This window comes from Euphorbia lathyris, chromosome 2 (assembly GCF_963576675.1).
Source record: "Euphorbia lathyris chromosome 2, ddEupLath1.1, whole genome shotgun sequence".
In the NCBI taxonomy this organism is placed as follows: Eukaryota; Viridiplantae; Streptophyta; class Magnoliopsida; order Malpighiales; family Euphorbiaceae; genus Euphorbia; species Euphorbia lathyris.
Window position 1 is genome coordinate 100,723,291 of NC_088911.1, and position 24,161 is coordinate 100,747,451.

General features: G+C 36.4%; 2 protein-coding genes and 1 pseudogene across 2 annotated transcripts; all 3 read left to right on the top strand.

The window, feature by feature from the left end:
• Nucleotides 1-2,383: 2,383 nt before the first annotated feature.
• Nucleotides 2,384-3,102, top strand: LOC136220798 (uncharacterized). Its single transcript, XM_066008604.1, has 2 exons — nucleotides 2,384-2,611; nucleotides 2,775-3,102. Exons 1-2 carry the CDS (start codon nucleotides 2,512-2,514, stop codon nucleotides 3,047-3,049), a joined length of 375 nt encoding a protein of 124 aa, XP_065864676.1. The 5' UTR covers nucleotides 2,384-2,511; the 3' UTR covers nucleotides 3,050-3,102.
• Nucleotides 3,103-14,213: 11,111 nt separating this feature from the next.
• Nucleotides 14,214-14,931, top strand: LOC136220799 (uncharacterized). Its single transcript, XM_066008605.1, has 2 exons — nucleotides 14,214-14,441; nucleotides 14,605-14,931. Exons 1-2 carry the CDS (start codon nucleotides 14,342-14,344, stop codon nucleotides 14,877-14,879), a joined length of 375 nt encoding a protein of 124 aa, XP_065864677.1. The 5' UTR covers nucleotides 14,214-14,341; the 3' UTR covers nucleotides 14,880-14,931.
• A 4,366-nt stretch (nucleotides 14,932-19,297) lies between these two features.
• LOC136217309 (mitogen-activated protein kinase 9-like) lies at nucleotides 19,298-23,650 on the top strand (annotated as a pseudogene).
• Nucleotides 23,651-24,161: the final 511 nt, after the last annotated feature.

The window sequence follows — 24,161 nt, forward strand, 5'->3', positions numbered from 1 at the left end:
TGCTTGTCCATGTGCACTGGGACTAGCTACACCTACTGCAGTGCTGGTATATACTCTCCATGCTACCCCCTTTCAGGATGGATAATTACAAAAATATTTAGAGATTTTGGTCGTTCATAGCCTTCATTTTCTTCCTATTTTCCTTCCCTCCTTTTGTGTTTTTTAATTGTTTCTCTAAAACTTTTTGGGTGGAATGCATGATTTGTGTACGTTGGCATTGATTTCTGTAATAGGTAATTCTATGTCTCTGCTATCAGGGGGTTTTTACAGGGTTTCAAATCTTAAAACAAGAGATCACTTACAGGGTTTCAGATCTTGAAATAAGTGATATCTCATGGCTATTTGTTTGCATACTGATTCAATTTTATCAATGTTTATATAATATAGTCATATATGTACTTCTTTTTTAACCGTGTTTTGGAATTATTTAAGTTATTTTAATTTATTTGAGAGTTGAATTACCTAATTTAGAGTAGCTCCCTTCAATCCAAATCAGATTTTTAATCATTATAAATAATTTTAATAAGAGGTTTTTTAATTATTATAAATATTTTTAATGAGTGGATTTTAAATCATTGTAAATATTTCTAATGAGTGTATTTTTATTTATTATAAATACTTCTAATGAGTGTATTTTTAATCATTATAAATACTTTTAATGAGTGTATTTTTTTTTATCATTATACATACTTTTGGTAAGGGTAAATGTCCACTCATTATAAGTTAATAATGAGCGGAATTATTCCGCTCATTAATACTTTTAGTAAGAAGGGCTTCCTCAAGGGGAATATTCCACTCATTAAAAACATTTAATGAGTGGAATTAGACTTTTAGTGATGGTATTACCTGTCATTAAATCCCCTTTTTCTTGTAGTGGAATCGAAAATGGCCCTGTGTCTTGTACGCCAGACAAGCCAAATACAGCTGACCAAAGCAGCACGCCAAAGACTTTTAAGCTGCGAACCAAAATTGTAACCACAGAGGTTAGAGAAAACATTATGAGTATCCACACTGTTAGGCACCGGTTTCCGGAACAAGGCGCACAGCTTATGCCAAAGCTCAGCTGTAAATGGACAGCACACGAATAGGTGATCAGCGGTTTCCGAAGCCGAGTTGCACAAAACACATCGCGAAGTGAGATGAACCCCGCGATGCTGAATACAGTCAAGGGTAGAGATACGGCCCTGTAAAACCCGCCAACAAGTCACTGAACGGGACAGCAGAATTTTTTCCCCCCAAATAAACCGCGTCCAAACTATCACCTGAACCGAGCCGATAATAGAAGAATATAACTCTTTCACAGTGAGGCGGCCTTTCTTGATCGGCTCCCAAACACAGACATCGTCCAGGTCGAGTCCCCGATGGACAAGCTCAATACGGTTTTGAATGTCGGCAGGTATTAACCAACTTAATTAACTATAATTATTCAATTAATTAAAATTAATTAATTCATGAAATTCAATTAATTAGGTGAGAAATTACTTTAGTTACTTTTCATTAATTAAACACTTGTTAATAAAATTAAAAAATGGTATTATTCATGTGATGAACTTATAGTTAACTTTCTAGGACTAGGGTTCTTAACAATATGCAGAACACAATAACAAGTGTGTGCATCACGCAACAACAAATTAGCATATGTACTTAAGGAGAAGAGGAAAAGTTTAGGTTAACTAGGCATCCTACCCGAACTGAGAAAATATAGAGTGCTTTCATTGTTTTAAGTAGGCATCCTATTTGAAACTAAAAACTAATGTGGATTTACTATTTGTGGGTCGTGGTAGTGTGCATCCCAAAAAACATTTCAGTAATAAAGACCCCACTTATTTTTGATGGACCCATAGATGATGCATTCCCATTGATTGTTAGTTCCAAGGTGTGCTAATTTGGGATTTTCTTAGAGGCTATAGGGACCTAGTTGATAATTTTAGGAGTTTGATAGTGAATTTATAACTTGAAGATGTTTTTTAGGATGAAATAGACTTGACAATTAGATTTATCCAGGCATCAAGATTCAGCTTTTAAATGGAAGTCTGAAAATCGAAAAGGAAACATATTAATTTGTACAAAGTACAAAACCATTTAAATTCATGACATATTAGTTACAAATTCTCCACAAACTTCCAACAACATGACATTTTTGTTTTTGAAGGTGGAAAATATTGGTACTAATTAACTTTATAAGAAATGTGTTTGAACTGACAAATAATTACTTTTTTTTATTAAATAGTATTAGAGTTATTTTACATTAATAAGATTTTCCATATTCCTATTTCTAAACGAAATTACAAAATATGGAGGATGCATTTTTCTCTATCAATCCAAATTAAGCTGGCACAAGAAATATGTGTATCTATGATCAAAAAAACGACAGAAAGGTGAGCCAATCCCGATCTCTATCTCTCTGTCGAAAACCTTATAAATAGAAGAGCCCATATCTCAACTTCATCATCCAGCAAATTCGTATAACTTAATTAAATTTTGTGTTGGTAGAAAAAAAGAAATTCTGAAATGGCTATCTCAAAGATTTGTGTTGTGCTTGCTGTTTTTGTTGTTATCTGTTCGGAGATCTCAGCATCTCGTGAACTTGGTGAGACTACTGGTATGACAGGTGAGTATTACACAGAGTTTAAATTTTTGTTATAATTTAATGAGTTAAACGAAATCAACTAAATCACTTGGAGAGTTTTTAAAATATGTTACTATATAAATTTGTCAGGCTAATTTAGGTTTATTTTAGAGGAAAAGTACTTATGTAGTTAATACTGTTGCAGATGGATATGCATATGGAGATGGATATGGAAAGGGGAAAGGCGATGGCGATTATGGATATAAGGGGCATGGTTATGGAGATTCATATGGGAAGAAAAAAGGGTCATGCTATGGAGATTCATATGGGAAAAAAGGGCATGGTTATGGAGATTCATATGGAGATTCCTATGGGAAAAAAGGGCATAGCTATGGAGATTCATATGGCAACAAAGGGCATGGCTATGGAGGATATGACCACAAGGGGTATGGCTATGGGCATGATGGAAAGAAGAATTAGATCAATGATTTAATTCACTTTTGCTTATATATGGGTCACAATTGTTATGTACTAGATAGATACTGCAAAATAACATATCAACTGTAATTTCACCTTTTGAAATTATACCCAATAAAAACAGTATTTATCTTACAATAATAATAATATTACTGATTAATTTTCAATTTGAATTTCACAATCATAATCTCTCTCAATATATATATTTTTATATATTTTGGAGGATACAATTCACTTCTACTACTGGATATTGTGACACCTTATTAACTAGAAAGCCAATGTTTGAACCAGTAAAAGTCAGGCATTGGGGGCTGCCCATCATAATATGATATATTGTTGTGTCCGAAAATGGTTCACTATTATCAATTGCAATTTTTGTATAGGATTGGTCAGACTATTAGATCCCAAAAAAGAGAAGGAAAGCAAGTGACTGAAGAAGATTTTGAATCATAAAAGACGAGAAGCAAATAGCTAACACTTGCTCGGGTAGTTTCGGCCCCCTGTTTAAAAAAAAGGGGGTCTGTAAGGTATCTCTAAATCCAAATTTCTAATTTGTTTTTGCTTGTTAGGTCTACCTAAATTCAAATATCTAATTTTTTTTTGGGCTGTTAGACCCTCTCAAATCCAAAAAATTAAATTTTTTACTTGTTCGGCCCTCCCTAAATCCAAATTTTTTTACATGTTAAGGCTCTTAAACGAAATCTAGCTTAATTTTGAGAAATTTTACATTAATACTTAAAAATTGGTTCTTGATCATTCAAATTATAACATGCATATATACAAAAAAAAAATGAGCAAGTTCGATTTAGGAAAACAAAAATTTACCAAGGCACGTGTAAAATCGGTCCCCCAACCGAGTAATCCTATATTCGTTACTGGTTGCTATTCAGTTAAGCAAAGAAGGTGATAATCACATATTATTTTTGCATTTTGTAATGGCTACATGATAAATATTAATTAAGTTATTTTGTAATTATTGATATATTTTTAGATTTGTAATTATTGATAATATTTTAATTTTTGTTTATACTGATTATAAAGGTCCATTCAATTTTTTTTTAATTATTTTAAATAATTTACGACTGTCAGAAAATCAGACAGAAAATTTACCGAAAGCAAATCATTTCCGTCGTCAGCATGTGGTCTCTTCAAGATGTTTATTTATGAAAATATTGTTATAGTAAAGCCATAATAATATGCAAGCGCCGCAATTTAGAGGAGATATTTTAGCTGTGAGATGTGTTGTATTTGGGACGTAATGGATTTTTATGTAGCCAATGTAGATGTTTTTAAACGTCGTTAATTTGGAGATGCTATAAAACGTCGTTATTAATATTTTCTGAAGCGAAACAACAACATAACAAATATTATATGTTGTTCAATTTCTGACGCTTTACTAAAATGTAGTGGCAATTTCTGAAATTAAAAATAAATAAGATAAAAAAATCATTACATTAAAAGTGTAAGCATTGGAAACATGACAGACGCGTGTATGCAGTATGTCGTGAGACTAATTTTCCCCACAATGCTTTATGCGTCGTTAAAATTAATGACACGCAATTTAATGATTCTTGTGACCACACATACATGGGTAAGCATTTAGGGACACAAAAAAGCGTCGTTAAACATTAAATTTTAGTTGGCTTAAAAGTACATGCGCAAACATGACTCGACTCATTACAGATTTCAGCTACTACAATTTTTGGGTAACCTCCTAGTAGCATGAACCAAGAGAAGTTTTCATAGGGGACAAGAAGTTGTACATGAGATGAAAAAAAAGGACTAAAAATTAATAAAAAAAAAATGAAAGGAAAGTCAACGAAAACAACAACATAACAAAGAGAAGGAGAAAAATGTAGGTTGGAATTTTGCATTATATCAAGAAGAGTGAGGAGCTTAATCAATTGTGTATGAAGTGAGTCCAAAGAAAGCCAACGAAAAAAATCAAAAGGCTACTGTTGATCTTGTGTCTTTTTTTTTTGGAGTTATAATTGTTGTAATTTCTTTTAGTAAAATAAAGTTTTGTATTATATTTTTTAGTCTTTTTCTCTTCAACAAAGTGCTATAAGAGACGTGGTTGAAAGAGTTTATTCTTCAACAAAAAATATATTTTTCTTAATTGAGCGTTTGAGTGACCCTATAAAAATGGCACGCAATTCCAAAAACATCTCCTCCCACTACCCTCAGTTTACAAAAATTAATTATGCAAGTTGGTATTTTTAAAGGAAGGTATTACTCGGATCTCAAGATGTTTGGGGCATCGTCAAAAAAAGCTACATAGTTCCAGAAGACGAGCCACGACTATCTCATGCTGAAAAAGATAGTCTATAGAAAAATCGTAGAACAGATCAAAAGGCGCTTACTCTCATTCATCAAGGTTTGGATGAAATCATGTTCGAGAAGGTAGCTGAAGCTACCACCTCCAAACAAGCATGGAAAATTCTATGAGTGTTTTTTCAAGGTGAATAAAAAGTTTAAAAGGTTCATTTGCAAATGCTGAGAGGAGAATTTGAGACGATGAGGATGAAGTAGACGGAGAGTGTTATTGATTACTCATCATCTCGAGGAAATTTTTTTGTGAATCAAATGCGGCAATATGGTGATAAAATTGAAGAGACCAGAATTGTTGAGAAAATTTTGCATTAGAACTACCAACATTTGATTATGTAGTGGTGGCAATGGAAGAATCTAGAGACATCAGCACAATGACTATGGATGAAGTTATAGGGTCATTACAAGCACGTGTAGAACAGTTTGAGAAGCGTAGAGAAGAATCAACAGAACAAGTCTTGGCAACAAAGACTTCGTTTAAAGAAAATGAAAGCAGTTGAGACAGAATCCAATCTGGAAGAGGTGGTGGCAGAGGTCGAGGAGGAAATGGAACAAGAAGTGGAAGAAACCACGAAGAGGTGACAATAGTTACAACAACAATGAAAGCACTCAGTCCACAAAAGGCAGAGGCCAAGGATGTGGACGTGGACGCGAAAGATGAAACTAGAGGCCGAATGAACCGCTTGACAAGTCCAATGTTCAATGTTATAATTGCTCAAAGTACTGTCAATACGCATCAGAATGTTGGAATTCTCCCAAGGAAATAGTGGAGATAGCCAATAATGTTTATGATGAAGAAGTAGGAGGCACATGTTACTTACCTATGAACGAGAAGAAAGTTATGAGAATAACATATGGTACTTTGACATATGTGTGGTGGTAAGAAGATGTTCTTGGAGCTCGATAAATCTATTACTGGTAATGTTGTATTTGGAGATTCATCTAAGGTACCCATCACCGGTAGAGGAATTAATTAATTTTATCCACGACTGAGACTTCATGTTTTCATGAAATAACTTCTCTTTCTCCAATTTCATGTAACTGAGCACTACCTTTAATTAGTTAATTAATTAATTAATTCCTATCAACTTAATTAATTAGTATTAACCAATTTTTTTTTAAATAAAGGTAGGGATGATACCTGGTTAAGGCTGACATCCCAACTAGGTTGGGACCCCAGCCTCTAACCAAGCAAACCCAAATGAATAAAAAAATAAAAAATAGAGAGTGTATACAAGAAAGAGGAAATAAAGAATAAAGCTGATCTAAGAAACACGAAACTGACAAACATTGCGAATGTCATCAAGAATGAAAGATTTATAAAAACCCGGCGCCATGGGCCACCAGGAGATGCCAGTAGCAGTGATACCGAACTTAGCCAAGGCGTCCGCCACCCGTTTACCTTCTCTAAAGATGTGAGTCACTGAAATTGTCATTCCCGAGCATTGAGACAAGCACTCTAGCCAATCTTGGCAGATGTTCCATGGGACAGATGTTGAAAGGGACCTCAGTAGGTTGACAGCGTATGTTGAGTCAGATTCAATCCATAGGCAGTGCCACCCCTTCTCCCACGCAACGTTGACGGCAAAAATGATTGCCCTTAGCTCCGCCAAGTAAGCAAAAGAATTCGGGATAGAGAAGGCAAAACTGTTGGGCTTATGGAGACTAATATATATAGGCCCAACTGAAGCGATGGGCCCAACTGCAGCGATCCAACTGCAGCGATCCAACTTTTGTTGGGCGATTAGGGTTTCAGACGGTTAGGGTTTCAGGAGTATAAATGTAACCTCTTTCTCTGTAATCCGTATCTTATTCATTATAGTAAATATCCTGGCTTGGTAGTGCCCCCAGACGTAGTCATTCATATTCAGTGGCGAACTGGGTAAACAATTCTTGTGTCTTTGCTTATTTTCGTTTATCCTAATTTCAATTATTCCTAACAACTGGTATCAGAGCGAGGGTAATTACGATGGGAGACGGAAAAACCCCTGTGGAGAAATTCGATGGTTCGGATTTCGGTTTCTAGAAGATGCAGATCGAGGATTACCTGTACGGTAAAGATCTGTACCAACCTCTGGGTGAGCAGCTGGAGGATATATATGATGAAGAGTGGAAGCTGTTGGACAGAAAAGCGATGAGCATTATTCGCCTGTCGCTGTCCAGAAACGTGACGCATCACACGGTGAAGGCAAAGACCACGAAGGAGATGTTGGAGATCTTGAGTTCGTTGTACGAGAAGCCTTCCGTGGCAAACAAAGTTCATCTGATGCGTCGACTGTTTAATCTGCAGATGACGGAGAATATAGCAGTGGCGACGCACCTGAATGATTTTGTTTACCGCGGAAGGCTTCTCGTACAACGAACTCAAGATCTCCAACATCTCCTTCGTGATCTTTGCCTTCACCGTGTGATGCGCCACGTTTCTGGACAGCGACAGACGAATAACGCTCATCGCTTTTCTGTCCAACAACTTCCACTCTTCATCATACATATCCTCCGGCTGCTCACCCAAAGGCTGGTATAGATCTTTACCGTACAGGTAATCCTCGATCTGCATCTTCCAAAAACCGAAATCCGAACCATCGAATTTCTCCACAGGGGTTTTTCCATCTCCCATCGTAATTACCCTCGCTCTGATACCAGTTGTTAGGAATAATTGAAATTATGATAAACGAAAATAAGCAAACACACAAGAATTGTTTACCCAGTTCGCCACTCAATATGAATGACTATGTCTGGGGGCACTACCAAGCCAGGATATTTACTATAATGAATAAGATATGGATTACAGAGAAAGAGGTTACATTTATACTCCTGAAACCCTAACCGTCTGAAACCCTAATCGCCCAACAAAAGTTGGATCGCTGCAGTTGGGCCCATCGCTTCAGTTGGGCCTATATATATTAGTCTCCATAAGCCCAACAATCTCCCACCTGGAGACTAAATCCGTCCTCTGATGGTAGTGTCATGCCTTTAACTTAATTACCAAGGCCAGCTGAAGCCATACATAGCTTCAGCTTCTCTAAGGTTACAACCTTAGTCAACATGTCTGCATGATTCTCTGTGCCTGGAATCTTCATCAACTGCAATATCTTCCTGTCCAAGAGATGCCGTATGTAGTGATACTTCAACTCTATGTGCTTTGTTCTTGAGTGAAAGGCGGGATTCTTTGCCAAATGAATGGCACTCTGACTGTCGCTGTACAGAATAGGATCCTTCTGCTCCATTCCCAACTCACGCAAGAAATTCTGCAACCATACCATCTCCTTACTAGCCTCAGTCACTGCAACGTACTCAGCTTCTGCAGTAGACAAAGCCACCACCTTATGCAGCTTTGAAGCCCAAGAGACAGCAATACCACCCAATGTGAAGACATATCCGGTTGTACTTCTTCTCTTGTCAAGGTCACTAGATGCCAAATCTGCATCCACATATCTTGTCAACATAACTTTCTTGCCCTCAAAACATAGGGCCTGTTCAGTGGTTCCCTTCAGGTATCTCAAAATCCACTTTACTGCTTCCCAATGCTTCTTACCAGGGTCTCCCATGAAACGACTAACAACTCCCACAGCATGTGCAATATCCGACCTTGTGCACACTATTGCATACATCAAGCTGCCAATTGCTGAGGCATATGGAGTTCTCTCCATCTGGACTCGCTCTTCTCTGCTCTTGGGCGAGTCATGTTTAGATAGCTTGAAATGGCTACCCAAAGGAACCGTAGCTGGCTTGGCATCTTGCATGCCGAATCTAACCAATACCTTCTTGATATACTCAGCTTGTGAGAGATACAACTTTCCAGCCGTCCTATCTCTTTCAATCCTCATGCCCAGAATCTGCTTAGCTTCTCCGAGATCTTTCATAGCAAACCGCTCAGATAACTGCTTCTTCAGTTTTCTCACTTCTCGAGCACTCGACCCTGCAATCAGCATATCATCAACATATAACAGTAAAATTATGTAGCCTTCATTCAATTTCCTGAAGTAACAACAATGATCAGCTTCACTCCTCACGAACTCAATTTCGTGCATGAATCCATCAAATTTCTTGTACCACTGTCTTGGAGCTTGTTTCAGACCATACAAGCTCTTGTTCAACTTGCACACAAGCTCAGCGTTATCAGACTCATAGCCCTGAGGTTGCTTCATAAAGATGTCTTCATCTAAGTCCCCATGAAGAAATGCCGTTTTTACATCCATTTGTTGCAGCTCCAAATCTTCTGCAGCTACCATACTCAACACTAAATGAATAGTAGTCAGCTTTACCAATGGAGTAAAAACGTCAGTATAATCTATGCCATACCTTTGCTGAAAGCCTTTCACGACCAGCCTTGCCTTGTAGCGTTTGCTACCATCAGCCTCTTCTTTGATTATGAAAATCCACCTGTTTTGTAGAGCCTTCTTACCCTTTGGAAGCTCAACAAGTTCCCAGGTGCCATTGGTCATCAAGGAATCCATCTCATCATCTATTGCAAGCCTCCACTTGCTCGCATCCTCTCCACGAGATGCTTCCAAGTAGCTTTCTGGTTCACCACTATCTGTCAACAGGATGTAGTTGCTTGTAGGCGTGTACCTGTCATGTGCTCTACGCTCTCTAGTGGATCTGCGCAGTGTAACCGATGGAGTTTGGGGTTCTTCTACCTCCTCCACAACTGTCTCCTCCACAACTACCTCCTTGCTCCCACCAGAATTCGTGATGTCTAGTTCCACGACCTCTGGTCCTGCATCACCAGTATCAGATGCGCCCAGACTATCCTTGTACATTATCTGCTCGTTGAAAACAACATCCCGACTGCGAATAATCTTCCTGTTCTAACTGTCCCAGAACCGATATCCGAAATCATCACCACCGTATCCAATAAACGTGCACTTAATAGACTTTGCATCTAACTTACTTCTCTCAAGGGGAGCAATATGAACATATGAATCACATCCAAATACTCGTAGAAAGGATAGATTTACCTGTTTGCCACTCCAAGCCTCTTCAGGAATGCCACTCTCCAAGGGACTCGAAGGCCCTCTGTTGATCAAGAATGATGCAGTGTTAACTGCTTCTGCCCAGAACGTCTTCAGAAGTCTGCACTTCAGCCTCATGCTTCTAGCACGCTCACACAGAGTTCTGTTCATTCGTTCTGCAACTCTTTTCTCCTGAGGAGTTCCTTTTAGAGTCTTCTCCATGCGAATTCCATTCTCAGCACAAAATTCCTTGAATTCCCTAAGCTCATACTCTCCACCATTGTCAGACCTCAAGCACTTTGCCTTCAAACATGTCTCATTCTCAACCATGGCCTTCCATTTTCGAAAGGAATCAAAAGCATCAGATTTCTTTCTCAGAAAATAGATCCACACTTTCCTGGTGGAGTCGTCAATGAGGGTCATGTAATACAAAGCTCCACCAAGAGATTTCACAGGTGCAGGACCCCATAGATCGCTGTGAACTAACTCCAACTTCTCTTTCTTCAAAGTTCTGCCACCCTTAGAGAAACTGACCCTTTTCTGCTTCCCAAAGATGCAATCCTCACACAGCCCAAGATCAACAGATTTCAGACCCGGCAACAGACCCTTTGAATACAGCACTTTCATCCCCTTTTCACTCATGTGACCAAGACGACAGTGCCACAAATCTGCATTGACATTCTCCCTCACGACATCAATGCTATTGAAAACGTTGTCTGTTAAGTACAACGATCCAACCTTCTCACCACGGGCAACCACCATGGCTCCTTTGGTCATTTTCCAAGCACCACCTGCAAAGATTACACAATAACCTTCATCATCCATTTGCCCGATTGACAACAGATTTCTCTTTAGGCCAGGAACATGCTTTACTCCAGACAGCTTTATCACAGATCCATTCGAGGATTTGATCGAAACATCTCCCTTCCCTACAATCTCCAAAGGCTCATCATCAGCAAGATAAACCTTTCCGAATTTCCCAGGGGTATAGTTTTCCATCAAATCTGCACTACTACATGAATGAAACGAAGCTCCTGAGTCTAATACCCAAGACTCCAGAGGACTTCTTACACTCAATACCAGGGCTTCTGCTGCTGTTTCTGCAGTTGAATTACTCAGAATCAACGCATCACCAAAATCCTCGCTGGTTGAATTCACTGACTTCTCCTTCTGCGGTGCCTTACATTCACTCTTGTAATGACCATTCTCATTACAATTCCAGCACTTGATGTGGCTCTTGTCCTTCACAGGTTTCCCTCTCCTTTTGGACTTAGACCTGCCACGATTCTGCTTTGACCTGCGATCTGACCTGCCCCGATTCTCTGCATTCAAGGCTGATCCTGATGTGGAACCTGACTCTTTCCTGCGAATCTCCTCGCTTATAATCAAGTCTCTGACATCATCAAACCTAAGTTTTTCTTTCCCTGCTGAAGCACTTAGGGCAGTAACCGTGCCGCTCCAACTCTCTGGTAAAGAAGATAACATAATTAAGGCTAATACCTCTTCGTCGAAATTAATATATATCTACATAACTTAATTGAGTGATTGTCATATTAGGGTTTTTCCGTCTCCCATCGTAATTACCCTCGCTCTGATAGAGTTGAAGTATCACTACATACGACATCTCTTGGACAGGAAGATATTGCAGTTGATGAAGATTCCAGGCACAGAGAATCCTGCAAACATGTTGACTAAGGTTGTAACCTTAGAGAAGCTGAAGCTATGTATGGCTTCAGCTGGCCTTGGTAATTAAGTTAAAGGCATGGCACTACCATCAGAGGACGGATTTAGTCTCCAGGTGGGAGATTGTTGGGCTTATGGAGACTAATATATATAGGCCCAACTGAAGCGATGGGCCCAACTGCAGCGATCCAACTTTTGTTGGGCGATTAGGGTTTCAGACGGTTAGGGTTTCAGGAGTATAAATGTAACCTCTTTCTCTGTAATCCGTATCTTATTCATTATAGTAAATATCCTGGCTTGGTAGTGCCCCCAGACGTAGTCATTCATATTGAGTGGCGAACCGGGTAAACAATTCTTGTGTGTTTGCTTATTTTCGTTTATCGTAATTTCAATTATTCCTAACAACAACATCCTCTAGCGAATCCCCTGTGCGTGCGAAAGATGCCCCGTGCGCCGGCAGGTCTTAGATTTCCTAGCACTGAGCCATCCGTATTTACTTTTAACCAGTCGTAAGGCAGGGATCTCCAACGAACAACCACAATATTTGGCGCTGGCGGATGCCTGGGGGCGACGTGGAGCTGATCTAGGATGAGCTGGTCCATCCCATGGCTGCAGTACCCGAAGATGCCGCTGTTGGATTCCCGAATGGATATCCGAAGCGAAATAAGGAACTATTGATTGAAGGGAGCTCCGAATCGAAAATGGCCATGTGTCTTGTACGCTAGACAAGCCAAATACAGCTGACCAAAGCAGCACGCCAAAGACTTTTAAGCTGCGAACCAAAATTGTAATCACATAGGTTAGAGAAAACATTATGAATATCCACACTGTTAGGCACCGGTTTTCGGAACAAGTAGCACAGCTTATGCCAAAGCTTAGCTGTAAATGGACAGCACACGAATAGGTGATCAGGGTTTCCGAAGCCGAGTTGCACAAAACACATCGTGAATTGAGATGAACCACGCGACGCTGAATACAGTTAAGGGTAGAGATACGGCCCTGTAAAACCCGCCAACAAGTCACTGAACGGGACAGCAGAATTTTTTTCCCCCAAATAATCCGCGTCCAAACTATCACCTGAACCGAGCCGATAATAGAAGAATATAACTCTTTCACAGTGAGGCGCCCTTTCTTGCTCGGCTCCCAAACACAGACATCGTCCACGTCGAGTCCCCGATGGACAAGCTCAATACGGTTTTGAATGTCGGCAGGTATTAACCAACTTAATTAACCATAATTATTCAATTAATTAAAATTAATTAATTCATGAAATTCAATTAATTAGGTGAGAAATTACTTTAGTTACTTTTCATTAATTAAACACTTGTTAATAAAATTAAAAAATGGTATTATTCATGTGATGAACTTATAGTTAACTTTCTAGGACTAGGGTTCTTAACAATATGCAGAACACAATAACAAGTGTGTGCATCACGCAACAACAAATTAGCATATGTACTTAAGGAGAAGAGGAAAAGTTTAGGTTAACTAGGCATCCTACCCGAACTGAGAAAATATAGAGTGCTTTCATTGTTTTAAGTAGGCATCCTATTTGAAACTAAAAACTAATGTGGATTTACTATTTGTGGGTCGTGGTAGTGTGCATCCCAAAAAACATTTTAGTAATAAAGACCCCACTTATTTTTGATGGACCCATAGATGATGCATTCCCATTGATTGTTAGTTCCAAGGTGTGCTAATTTGGGATTTTCTTAGAGGCTATAGGGACCTAGTTGATAATTTTAGGAGTTTGATAGTGAATTTATAACTTGAAGATGTTTTTTAAGATGAAATAGACTTGACAATTAGATTTATCCAGGCATCAAGATTCAGCTTTTAAATGGAAGTATGAAAATCGAAAAGGAAACATATTAATTTGTACAAAGTACAAAACCATTTAAATTCATGACATATTAGTTACAAATTCTCCACAAACTTCCAACAACATGACATTTTTGTTTTTGAAGGTGGAAAATATTGGTACTAATTAACTTTATAAGAAATGTGTTTGAACTGACAAATAATTACTTTTTTTTATTAAATAGTATTAGAGTTATTTTACATTAATAAGATTTTCCATATTCCTATTTCTAAACGAAATTACAAAATATGGAGGATGCATTTTTCTCTATCAATCCAAATTAAGCTGGCACAAGAAATATGTGTATCTATGATCAAAAAAACGACAGAAAGGTGAGCCAATCCCGATCTCTATCTCTCTGTCGAAAACCTTATAAATAGAAGAGCCCATATCTCAACTTCATCATCCAGCAAATTCGTATAACTTAATTAAATTTTGTGTTGGTAGAAAAAAAGAAATTCTGAAATGGCTATCTCAAAGATTTGTGTTGTGCTTGCTGTTTTTGTTGTTATCTGTTCGGAGATCTCAGCATCTCGTGAACTTGGTGAGACTACTGGTATGACAGGTGAGTATTACACAGAGTTTAAATTTTTGTTATAATTTAATGAGTTAAACGAAATCAACTAAATCACTTGGAGAGTTTTTAAAATATGTTACTATATAAATTTGTCAGGCTAATTTAGGTTTATTTTAGAGGAAAAGTACTTATGTAGTTAATACTGTTGCAGATGGATATGCATATGGAGATGGATATGGAAAGGGGAAAGGCGATGGCGATTATGGATATAAGGGGCATGGTTATGGAGATTCATATGGGAAGAAAAAAGGGTCATGCTATGGAGATTCATATGGGAAAAAAGGGCATGGTTATGGAGATTCATATGGAGATTCCTATGGGAAAAAAGGGCATAGCTATGGAGATTCATATGGCAACAAAGGGCATGGCTATGGAGGATATGACCACAAGGGGTATGGCTATGGGCATGATGGAAAGAAGAATTAGATCAATGATTTAATTCACTTTTGCTTATATATGGGTCACAATTGTTATGTACTAGATAGATACTGCAAAATAACATATCAACTGTAATTTCACCTTTTGAAATTATACCCAATAAAAACAGTATTTATCTTACAATAATAATAATATTACTGATTAATTTTCAATTTGAATTTCACAATCATAATCTCTCTCAATATATATATATTTTTATATATTTTGGAGGATACAATTCACTTCTACTACTGGATATTGTGACACCTTATTAACTAGAAAGCCAATGTTTGAACCAGTAAAAGTCAGGCATTGGGGGCTGCCCATCATAATATGATATATTGTTGTGTCCGAAAATGGTTCACCATTATCAATTGCAATTTTTGTATAGGATAGGTCAGACTATTAGATCCCAAAAAAGAGAAGGAAAGCAAGTGACTGAAGAAGAATTTGAATCATAAAAGACGAGAAGCAAGTAGCTAACACTTGCTCGGGTAGTTTCGGCCCCTGTCTAAAAAAAAGGGGGTCTGTAAGGTATCTCTAAATCAAAATTTCTAATTTGTTTTTGCTTGTTAGGTCTACCTAAATTCAAATATCTAATTCTTTTTGGGTTGTTAGACCCTCTCAAATCCAAAAAATTAAATTTTTTACCTGTTCGGCCCTCCCTAAATCCAAATTTTTTTACATGTTAAGGCTCTTAAACGAAATCTAGCTTAATTTAGAGAAATTGTACATTAATACTTAAAAATTGGTTCTTGATCATTCAAATTATAACACGCATATATATACAAAAAAAATTGAGCAAGTTCGATTTAGGAAATTTTTTTTTACCAAGGCACGTGTAAAATCGGTCCCCAACCGAGTAATCCTATATTCGTTACTAGTTGCTATTCAGTTAAGCAAAGAAGGTGATAATCACATATTATTTTTGCATTTTGTAATGGGCTACATGATAAATATTAATTAAGTTATTTTGTAATTATTGATATATTTTTAGATTTGTAATTACTGATAATATTTCAATTTTTGTTTATACTAATTATAAAGGTCCCTCTTCAAAAAAAAAAAATTTATAAAGGTCCATTCAATTTTTTTTTAATTATTTTAAATAATTTACGACTGTCAGAAAATCAGACAAAGAATTTACCGAAGGTGAATCATTTCCGTCGCCCGCATGTGGTCTCTTCAAGATGTTTATTTATGAAAATATTATTATAGTAAAGCCATAATAATATGCAAGCGCCACAATTTAGAGGAGATATTTTAGTTGCGAGATGTCGTTGTATTTGGGACGTAATGAATTTTTATGTAGCCAAATGTAGATGTTTTTAAACGTCGTTAATTTGGAGATGCTATAAAAGGTCGTTATTAATATTTTCTGAAGCGAAACAACAACATAACAAATATTATATGTTGTTCAATTTCCGACGCTTTTACTAAAATGTAGTGGCAATTTCTGAAATTAAAAATAAATAATATAAAAAAATCATGACATTAAAAGTGTAAACATTGGAAACATGCACTACAAGAAAAAAGGCTATAACCAACGGAATGGACCGATTGAACGACGGAATCCCGACGGAAAATAAATGTCGGAATTCACCTACACATCCACCTACGCATTTTTGAAATGTGTAGGACATATTTGGTGGAATTATTTTTGCCCCAATTACCAACACATTTAGTAGGTGATTTGTATTGTCGGTGATGTCACCAACATGTGGAATTAATCACCTACAAATTAAAATGTAGGAGGCAAAATTATATTAAAAAAATAACTTTTTTAACAAAATAGAAAATGAAAAAAAGAGAGTATATATAGTTGTTTATATTTATTACTTCTCAACCCTAATCTCATCTCCCTTTTACCACAGTTATCACCCCCCACACCCAAATCTCCTCCTCGTTGCTATATTCTGCTTCGCTCACTCTTACCTTCATGATTCCGACTATTATTTCACCCCTACCAGTCTCGATCTACTCTCTAGGTAAGTTTTAAGTTTCTCTCCTTTGGGCTACTACTGCAATGGCGGAGAGGGATCATATTGTTGGGAATTTTTCTAGATTGCAACAATTTAGCGGAAGCGATAATACAATTTTATTGAATTTTTGAGGTTTAGAAGAGGGTGTTCTCTAGAAACTTTCTAAAGTTACAATGAGATAAAACAAAAATAGTAGCAATCGGGTGTTTCCCAAAAATACCCAAAATAATTATCTTTACTATTTTTATCTCTCCCCAAAATAATTAGACTACCCTCTAAAATAAACCCTCAAAATTCATAAGGCACAATTGTGCCTCCTCTCACTACATCTTCCTCAACTCTCCAATCTCTCTTTTATTTTTTTCTCACAATTCTATATTGGCACCCTAAATCTATGGCCTTATATAGCCATATTCTTGAAGACTTTTTCAACTAATTAGTTGAGAAAGTCAAGGTTTCATATGTGCCATGATTTGTGCCCATAAATCATGGCACAACTTGTTTGACCATCTTTTTTTTTTTAATTACAAATTACAAAAACCATCCTTCAATAATACAAATTACAAAAATAATCCCTCATTAATTGGAATATCACAACAATTCCTTTTTCGTTTAATTGTTTTAAATTAATAGTTAATTTTCTCAACAATCTTCCCCTTTTTTTTTTTGATATATATGATGTACTTTCCCATCATCACCTTGTAAACGGAGCACTTCTCTCCGCAAACAACTTCTCGGTGCACTTCTCACCGAATCAATGATGTACTTTCCAATCATCACCGGAACACTTCTCTCCGCAAACAACTTCTCGGTGCACTTCTCACCGAATCGATTTGTTGATGCACTTCTCATCAACCTTCAACTATTGGAGCACTTCTCTCCAAATTAAGCAAATTCTTCTTCGTCAACATGGTCTGTCACATTGACACTTTCTTTTCTCTTGTTTCTGCAATTCCATTGCACGCGCCCAAACTTCTTACATGAAACATTTGGGCTTCCCCATGTCAGCAGTCCTTCCCTCAACTGCTTGCTCATTTTCTCCATTTTCTCACGCCCAATTGATTTGGTGGGTGACGCTACATTGAACCATAGCTCTGATACCACTGTTGGGAATTTTTCTAGATTGCGACAATTTAGCGAAAGCGATAATACAATTTTATTGAATTTTTGAGGTTTAGAATAGGGTGTTCTCTAGAAACTTTCTAAAGTTACAATGAGATAAAACAAAAATAGTAGCAATCGGGTGTTTCCCAAAAATACCCAAAATAATTATCTTTACTATTTTTATCTCTCCCCAAAATAATTAGACTACCCTCTAAAATAAACCCTCAAAATTCATAAGGCACAATTGTGCCTCCTCTCACTACATCTTCCTCAACTCTCCAATCTCTCTTTTATTTTTTTCCCACAATTCTATATTGGCACCCTAAATCTATGGCCTTATATAGCCATATTCTTGAAGACTTTTTCAACTAATTAGTTGAGAAAGTCAAGGTTTCATATGTGCCATGATTTGTGCCCATAAATCATGGCACAACTTGTTTGACCATCTTTTTTTTTTATTACAAATTACAAAAATCATCCCTCAATAATACAAATTACAAAAATAATCCCTCATTAATTGGAATATCACAACAATTCCTTTTTCGTTTAATTGTTTTAAATTAATAGTTAATTTTCTCAACACATATGTCCTTTTATGACTATTTCCCCCCATTTTATGTGTTTTCTTTGTATTTTCAGTTCATACTCTTTCTCTGCTTCTAAGCGGCTCTGCTCTCCTTAATCTCCTCTGTTCAGGTAATCCTTTAACCTTATTATGCTAATCTCCTCTTTCTTTTGGGTTGTCTGTCATATTTACTTAATTAAATGACTTAATTCGTAAATTAATTGTTTCTGTTGGTATTAATTGTTATTTGGTATCCATTTATGAATTTTTATTGTTGAGGGTTCAGCTTGGGTTGAAGAGAGCAAACATTGTTTAGAATGTGATTAGGAGAATCGGTCTCAAGTAGACTGTTGTTTTCTCTTATTACTATTCTGTTTTTGGTCTTTAATACAGAGTAATTTTGGTTCTGGGGTCAGAAGGCATGTTTAAGCATCTTTTGAGAAGAATTGTGATAGCAAAATGTTCTGCTATTGTTAATAGTCTAGAATTGTAGTTGTTTCCATGGTTGAAGAAGTTTTTCACATGTGTCATGAGTTTCTTTTATGTTCTATAAAAACTACGATATTGGAATGAATGCAAAATCTTGTTGTAATACTAGTTCAAACTTCAAAGCCTCAATTCTATTTGGATATGAGCTAGTTATTCTTTAACATTTTCTTTAATTAGTGTCATTCTTAACACACAAAAAATAGAGGGTCAATTTTTATTTATCATCAATTAATGGGGCACTAGTGGGTGCCAATTTTATTTGTTGACTTAAAAGGGATGGCGTGTGAATGAAATCAGAGTTACAGGGTAGCTCATTCCTAATGTTTTTTTACCCATTTTGTTTATGGGTAGAACAATTAATGATCTCTTTCACATTCTCACCATTTTTAAAATATATGATACATATTTGGGGATTCACTTTCTCATAATGCATCAGATTCTGAATAAAGGACGTAGCTTTACCTTTTTCTAACTAGAAGTCATTAGGAAGGCAGTCACGATGATGTTGCCTCTACAATTGACTCTCACACTGGAGAAAGAGTTCCAGTTAAGAAGATGAATGATGTACTTGAGCATGTTTCTGATGCCACACACATTTTGAGAAAAATTAAGCTTCTTCCGTGTCATCCCTGCATTGTAGAAATCAAGCATATCATGCTTCCTCCTTCCCATAGAGGATTCATGGATATCTATGTTGTTTTTTAGTTGATGGAATCTGATATTGGTCAAGTAATTAAGGCAAATGATGATGTTACTCATGAACATTATCATTTTTTCTTGTATCAGCTTCTTTATGGTCTGAAATATATTCATACATATTGGTTGTTTAGTGTCTTTTAGCTTTTTCAAGCCAAATGATGGTTGATTCAGTTTTCTTCACTTCTTGCAGCCAGTGTATTCCATTGAGATTTGAAGCCGAAAAATATTCTGATTGCAAATTGGAGATATGTGATTTTGGTCTTGCTCGCGTATCTTTTAATGATGCTGCATCATCATCTATTTTACGAACTGTATGTTATCTTGTCATGAAAGCCATGGCACTTGTTGCCTTCCATTTCTCAGTTTTTTTCTTTATTATAATTCCTTACTAGTTTGAGGCAACACTTGTAAGCATAAAATTCTAACTAAAATCACTTGCCTATTTTCAGATTTTCGATTTTATGGACTATGTAGCGACTAGGTAGTATCGTGCACCTGAACTCCGTGGCTCTTTTTTCTCTGAAGTAAGTTACTTTTTAGATTTGATACTATTGCCTTTTTTTTATCTCGTATTTTATGTTTTCAGTGTTTGAGGTGGCTTAAGTTATTAAAGATAAAATTGTTTGAGAGCCGGTTTTTATATGATATTGTAACATTGTTTGAGAGCCTATTTTTATATAGATAATGTCTTTCCTAAACAGTCACTTGATTATAGGAAGCATGATTCTTTTTATAGTTCTCAGTTCAAATATACATATTCTTCATTCTTGATCATTTGATGCTCTCACTGACTCTTCTGACATGACGATATTAGACTGTTAACTTATCTGGTTAATTGGTATGTAAATTACAATTTTTTATTTTTCATCTTTTGCAGTATACTTCTGCAATTAATATATGGAGTATAGGATGCATATTTGCTGAAAGGCTTACAGGAAAACCATTGTTTCCTAGGAGTATAGATCTCACGATTGATTTATTTAGAACTATTCCACCCGAGTTCCTTACAAGGATCAGTGCTGTTCTTTTCTTTGTATGCTGTCATCAACATGTATACCCTGTATTTACTGCTAACCAATATGTTGAAACCCTTAGTGAGTCTATTTAGCTTCAGAAAAGAAATAAGTTTCCATATTTTAACTTCCACTTAGTATCCAGATAATGCCAATATTATATTAACATCCTTTTATGTTAATTTTTATTTATTTTAACTTCCATTTAGTATTTGAGGTTGAAATTTTAAGGGACGTTAATTGTGTTAAAGTCTTATTGACACAATTGTTCACTGATAATGCCTAGGCTTGTTGGGTCTCTCGACACTAGGGGTGACAATGGGGCGGGATGCGGGGATACATTCTCATTTCGCCCCCAATACTTATGGGGACAGACTCGGTGAATCTCCATTAATATGTTATCAAGTGTATTATATTGTAGTGAGTTTGAGGAACTTGAAGCATGTCCATAATTGAATGCCCATTGTTGGAGCCCTCAACTGCCTATGCTGCCACTGATGGTCCTGAAGATTCTTCATTTGATAATTTCTTTAATGTAAGTGCCTATTGCCTTCAACTTTTATTTATGTTATGCAATCTGCTAGTTAGACTATATATTTGAGTTCTCTTTCCATGCAGATACTCTTTCCATGGCTTGAATATTTTAAGTGGCAATTTGATTCAATATTTGTAATTTTGTATGTTTTTGCAATCAAAACCATAAGTCTCGTGTTGGAAGACCTGAAATGGCCAATTAAGTAAGGATCAAACCGAGAGACTTGCATATTGGTTTAATTAATAAACATGAGTTATTTTGTTTTTTTGCCAAGTAAACTATATTTGTTTATTTTCTTCAATTAATTATGTATTAAATATTGTTGTTAGCTCATTTGAGTTCTCGTTTGGAGATAATTTACTAGTTAGTATGTTTATCTTAATGTTTTTTATTAAGTATTTTTTTTAGCTTTGTTTAACCATTATTATTTTTCAATTAAATGATAATTGTTTAAACAAAGCTAAAAAATTATTGATATGAGTTCCCTTCAATCCAAATATTGAATAAAATTAAAATACAAAAATAATTCGGGAAATAATTTACAAAAACCGACGCAATTTCAGACGCAATTTTTATCGGTAAATTATTTAAATACATATTTTGATAAATAGATCACCGACACATATGGGTCGGTGATGTTGTCCGAATGTCCGATGGAATTTCCCGACTACAAAGTAGTCGGTATTTCCGACACAATTGACCTACTGAAAATTGTGTCGGTGATATTTTGTGTCGGTAAAAATTTGTCGCAGGTGCTTACCTAGGAGGCTATCGCCGACACACAAGAATCTGTCGGACTTCCGTCGGTGATGATGATCACCGACACAATTTAGACGATCACCAACAGAAATTTCCGTCGGAGATAGCGTTTTTTCTTGGAGTGATGACAGACGGTGTATGCAGTATGTCGTGAGGCTAATTTTCCCCACAACGCTTTATGCGTCGTTAAAATTAATGACACGTAATTTAATAATTCTTGTGACCACGCATACATGAGTAAGCATTTAGAGACACCAAAAAGCGTCGTTAAACATTAAATTTTAGTTGGCTTAAAAGTACATGCGGAAACATGACTCGGCTGATTACAGATTTCAGCTACTACAATTTTTGGGTAAGCTCCTAGTAGCATGAACCGAGAGAGGTAAATGCAGGTTGCAATTTTGAGAAAGAGAAGGAGAAAAATGCAGGTTGGAATTTTGCATTATATCAAGAAGAGTGAGGGCTTAATCAATTGTGTATGAAGTGAGTCCAAAGAAAGCCAACGAAAAAAATCAAAAGGCTACTGTTGCTCTTGTGTCTTTTTTTTTTTTGAGTTATAATTGTTGTAATTTCTTTTAGTAAAATAAAGTTTTGTATTATATTTTTGGGTCTTTTTCTTTTCAACAAAGTGGTATAAGAGACGTGGTTGAAAGAGTTTATTCTTCAACAAAAAAAATATATTTTTCTTAATTGAATGTTTGAGAGACCTTATAAAAATGGCACGCAATTCCAACAACATCTCCTCCCACTACGTACCCTAAGTTTACAAAAATTAATTATGCAAGTTGGTATATTTAAAGGAAGGTATTACTCGGGTCTCAAGATGTTTGGGACATCGTAAAAAAAAAGGCTACATAGTTCCAGAAGACGAGCCACGACTATCTCATGCTGAAAAAGATAGTCTACAGAAAAATCGTAGAACAGATCAAAAGGCGCTTACTCTCATTCATCAAGGTTTGGATGAAATCATGTTCGAGAAGGTAGCCGAAGCTTCCACCTCCAAACAAGCATGGGAAATTCTATGAGTGTTTCTTCAAGGTGAATAAAAAGTTTAAAAGGTTCATTTGCAAATGCTGAGAGGAGAATTTGAGACGATGAGGATGAAGTAGACGGAGAGTGTTATTGGATTACTCATCTCGAGGAAATTTTTTGTGAATCAAATGCGACAATATGGTGATAAAATTGAAGAGTCCAGAATTGTTGAGAAAATTTTGCATCAGAACTACCAACATTTGATTATGTAGTGGTGGAAATGGAAGAATCTAGAGACATCAGCACATTGACTTATAGGGTCATTACAAGCACGTGAAGAACAGTTTGAGAAGCGTAGAGAAGAATCAATAGAACAAGTCTTGGCAACAAAGATTTCGTTTAAAGAAAATGAAAGCAGTCGAGACAGAATCCAATCTGGAAGAGGTGGTGGCAGAGGTCGAGGAGGAAATGGAACAAGAAGTGGAAGAAACCACGAAGAGGTGACAATAGTTACAACAACAATGAAAGCACTCAGTCCACAAAAGGCAGAGGCCAAGGATGTGGACGTGGACGCGAAAGATGAAACTGGAGGCCGAATGAACCGCGTGACAAGTCCAATGTTCAATGTTATAATTGCTCAAAGTACTGTCAGTACGCATTAGAATGTTGGAATTCTCCCAAGGAAATACTGGAGATAGCCAATAATATTCATGATGAAGAAGTATGAGGCACGATGTTAGTTACCTATGAACGAGAAGAAAGTTATGAGAATAACATATGGTACTTTGACATATGTGTGGTGATAAGAAGATGTTCTTGGAGCTCGATAAATCTATTAGTGGTAATGTTGTATTTGGAGATTCATCTAAGGTACCCATCACCGGTAGAGGAATTAATTAATTTTATCACTGAGACTTCATGTTTTCATGAAATAACTTCTCTTTCTCCAATTTCATGTAACTGAGCACTACCTTTAATTAGTTAATTAATTAGTATTAACCAACTTTTTTTTAATAAAGGTAGGGACGATATCTGGTTAAGGCTGACATCCCAACTAGGTTGGCACCCCAGCCTCTAACCAAGCAAACCCGAATGAAAAAAAAATAAAAAATAGAGAGTGTATACAAGAAAAAGGAAATAAAGAATAAAAGCTGATCTAAGAAACACGAAACT

Excerpts from the sequence above, each read along its gene's own strand:
- LOC136220799 (XM_066008605.1), top strand. The coding sequence starts at position 14,342 with ATGGCTATCTCAAAGATTTGTGTTGTGCTTGCTGTTTTTGTTGTTATC. Across the intron at positions 14,442-14,604 it reads TGAGACTACTGGTATGACAG|ATGGATATGCATATGGAGAT; the intron begins GTGAGTATTACA and ends ATACTGTTGCAG.
- LOC136220798 (XM_066008604.1), top strand. The coding sequence starts at position 2,512 with ATGGCTATCTCAAAGATTTGTGTTGTGCTTGCTGTTTTTGTTGTTATC. Across the intron at positions 2,612-2,774 it reads TGAGACTACTGGTATGACAG|ATGGATATGCATATGGAGAT; the intron begins GTGAGTATTACA and ends ATACTGTTGCAG.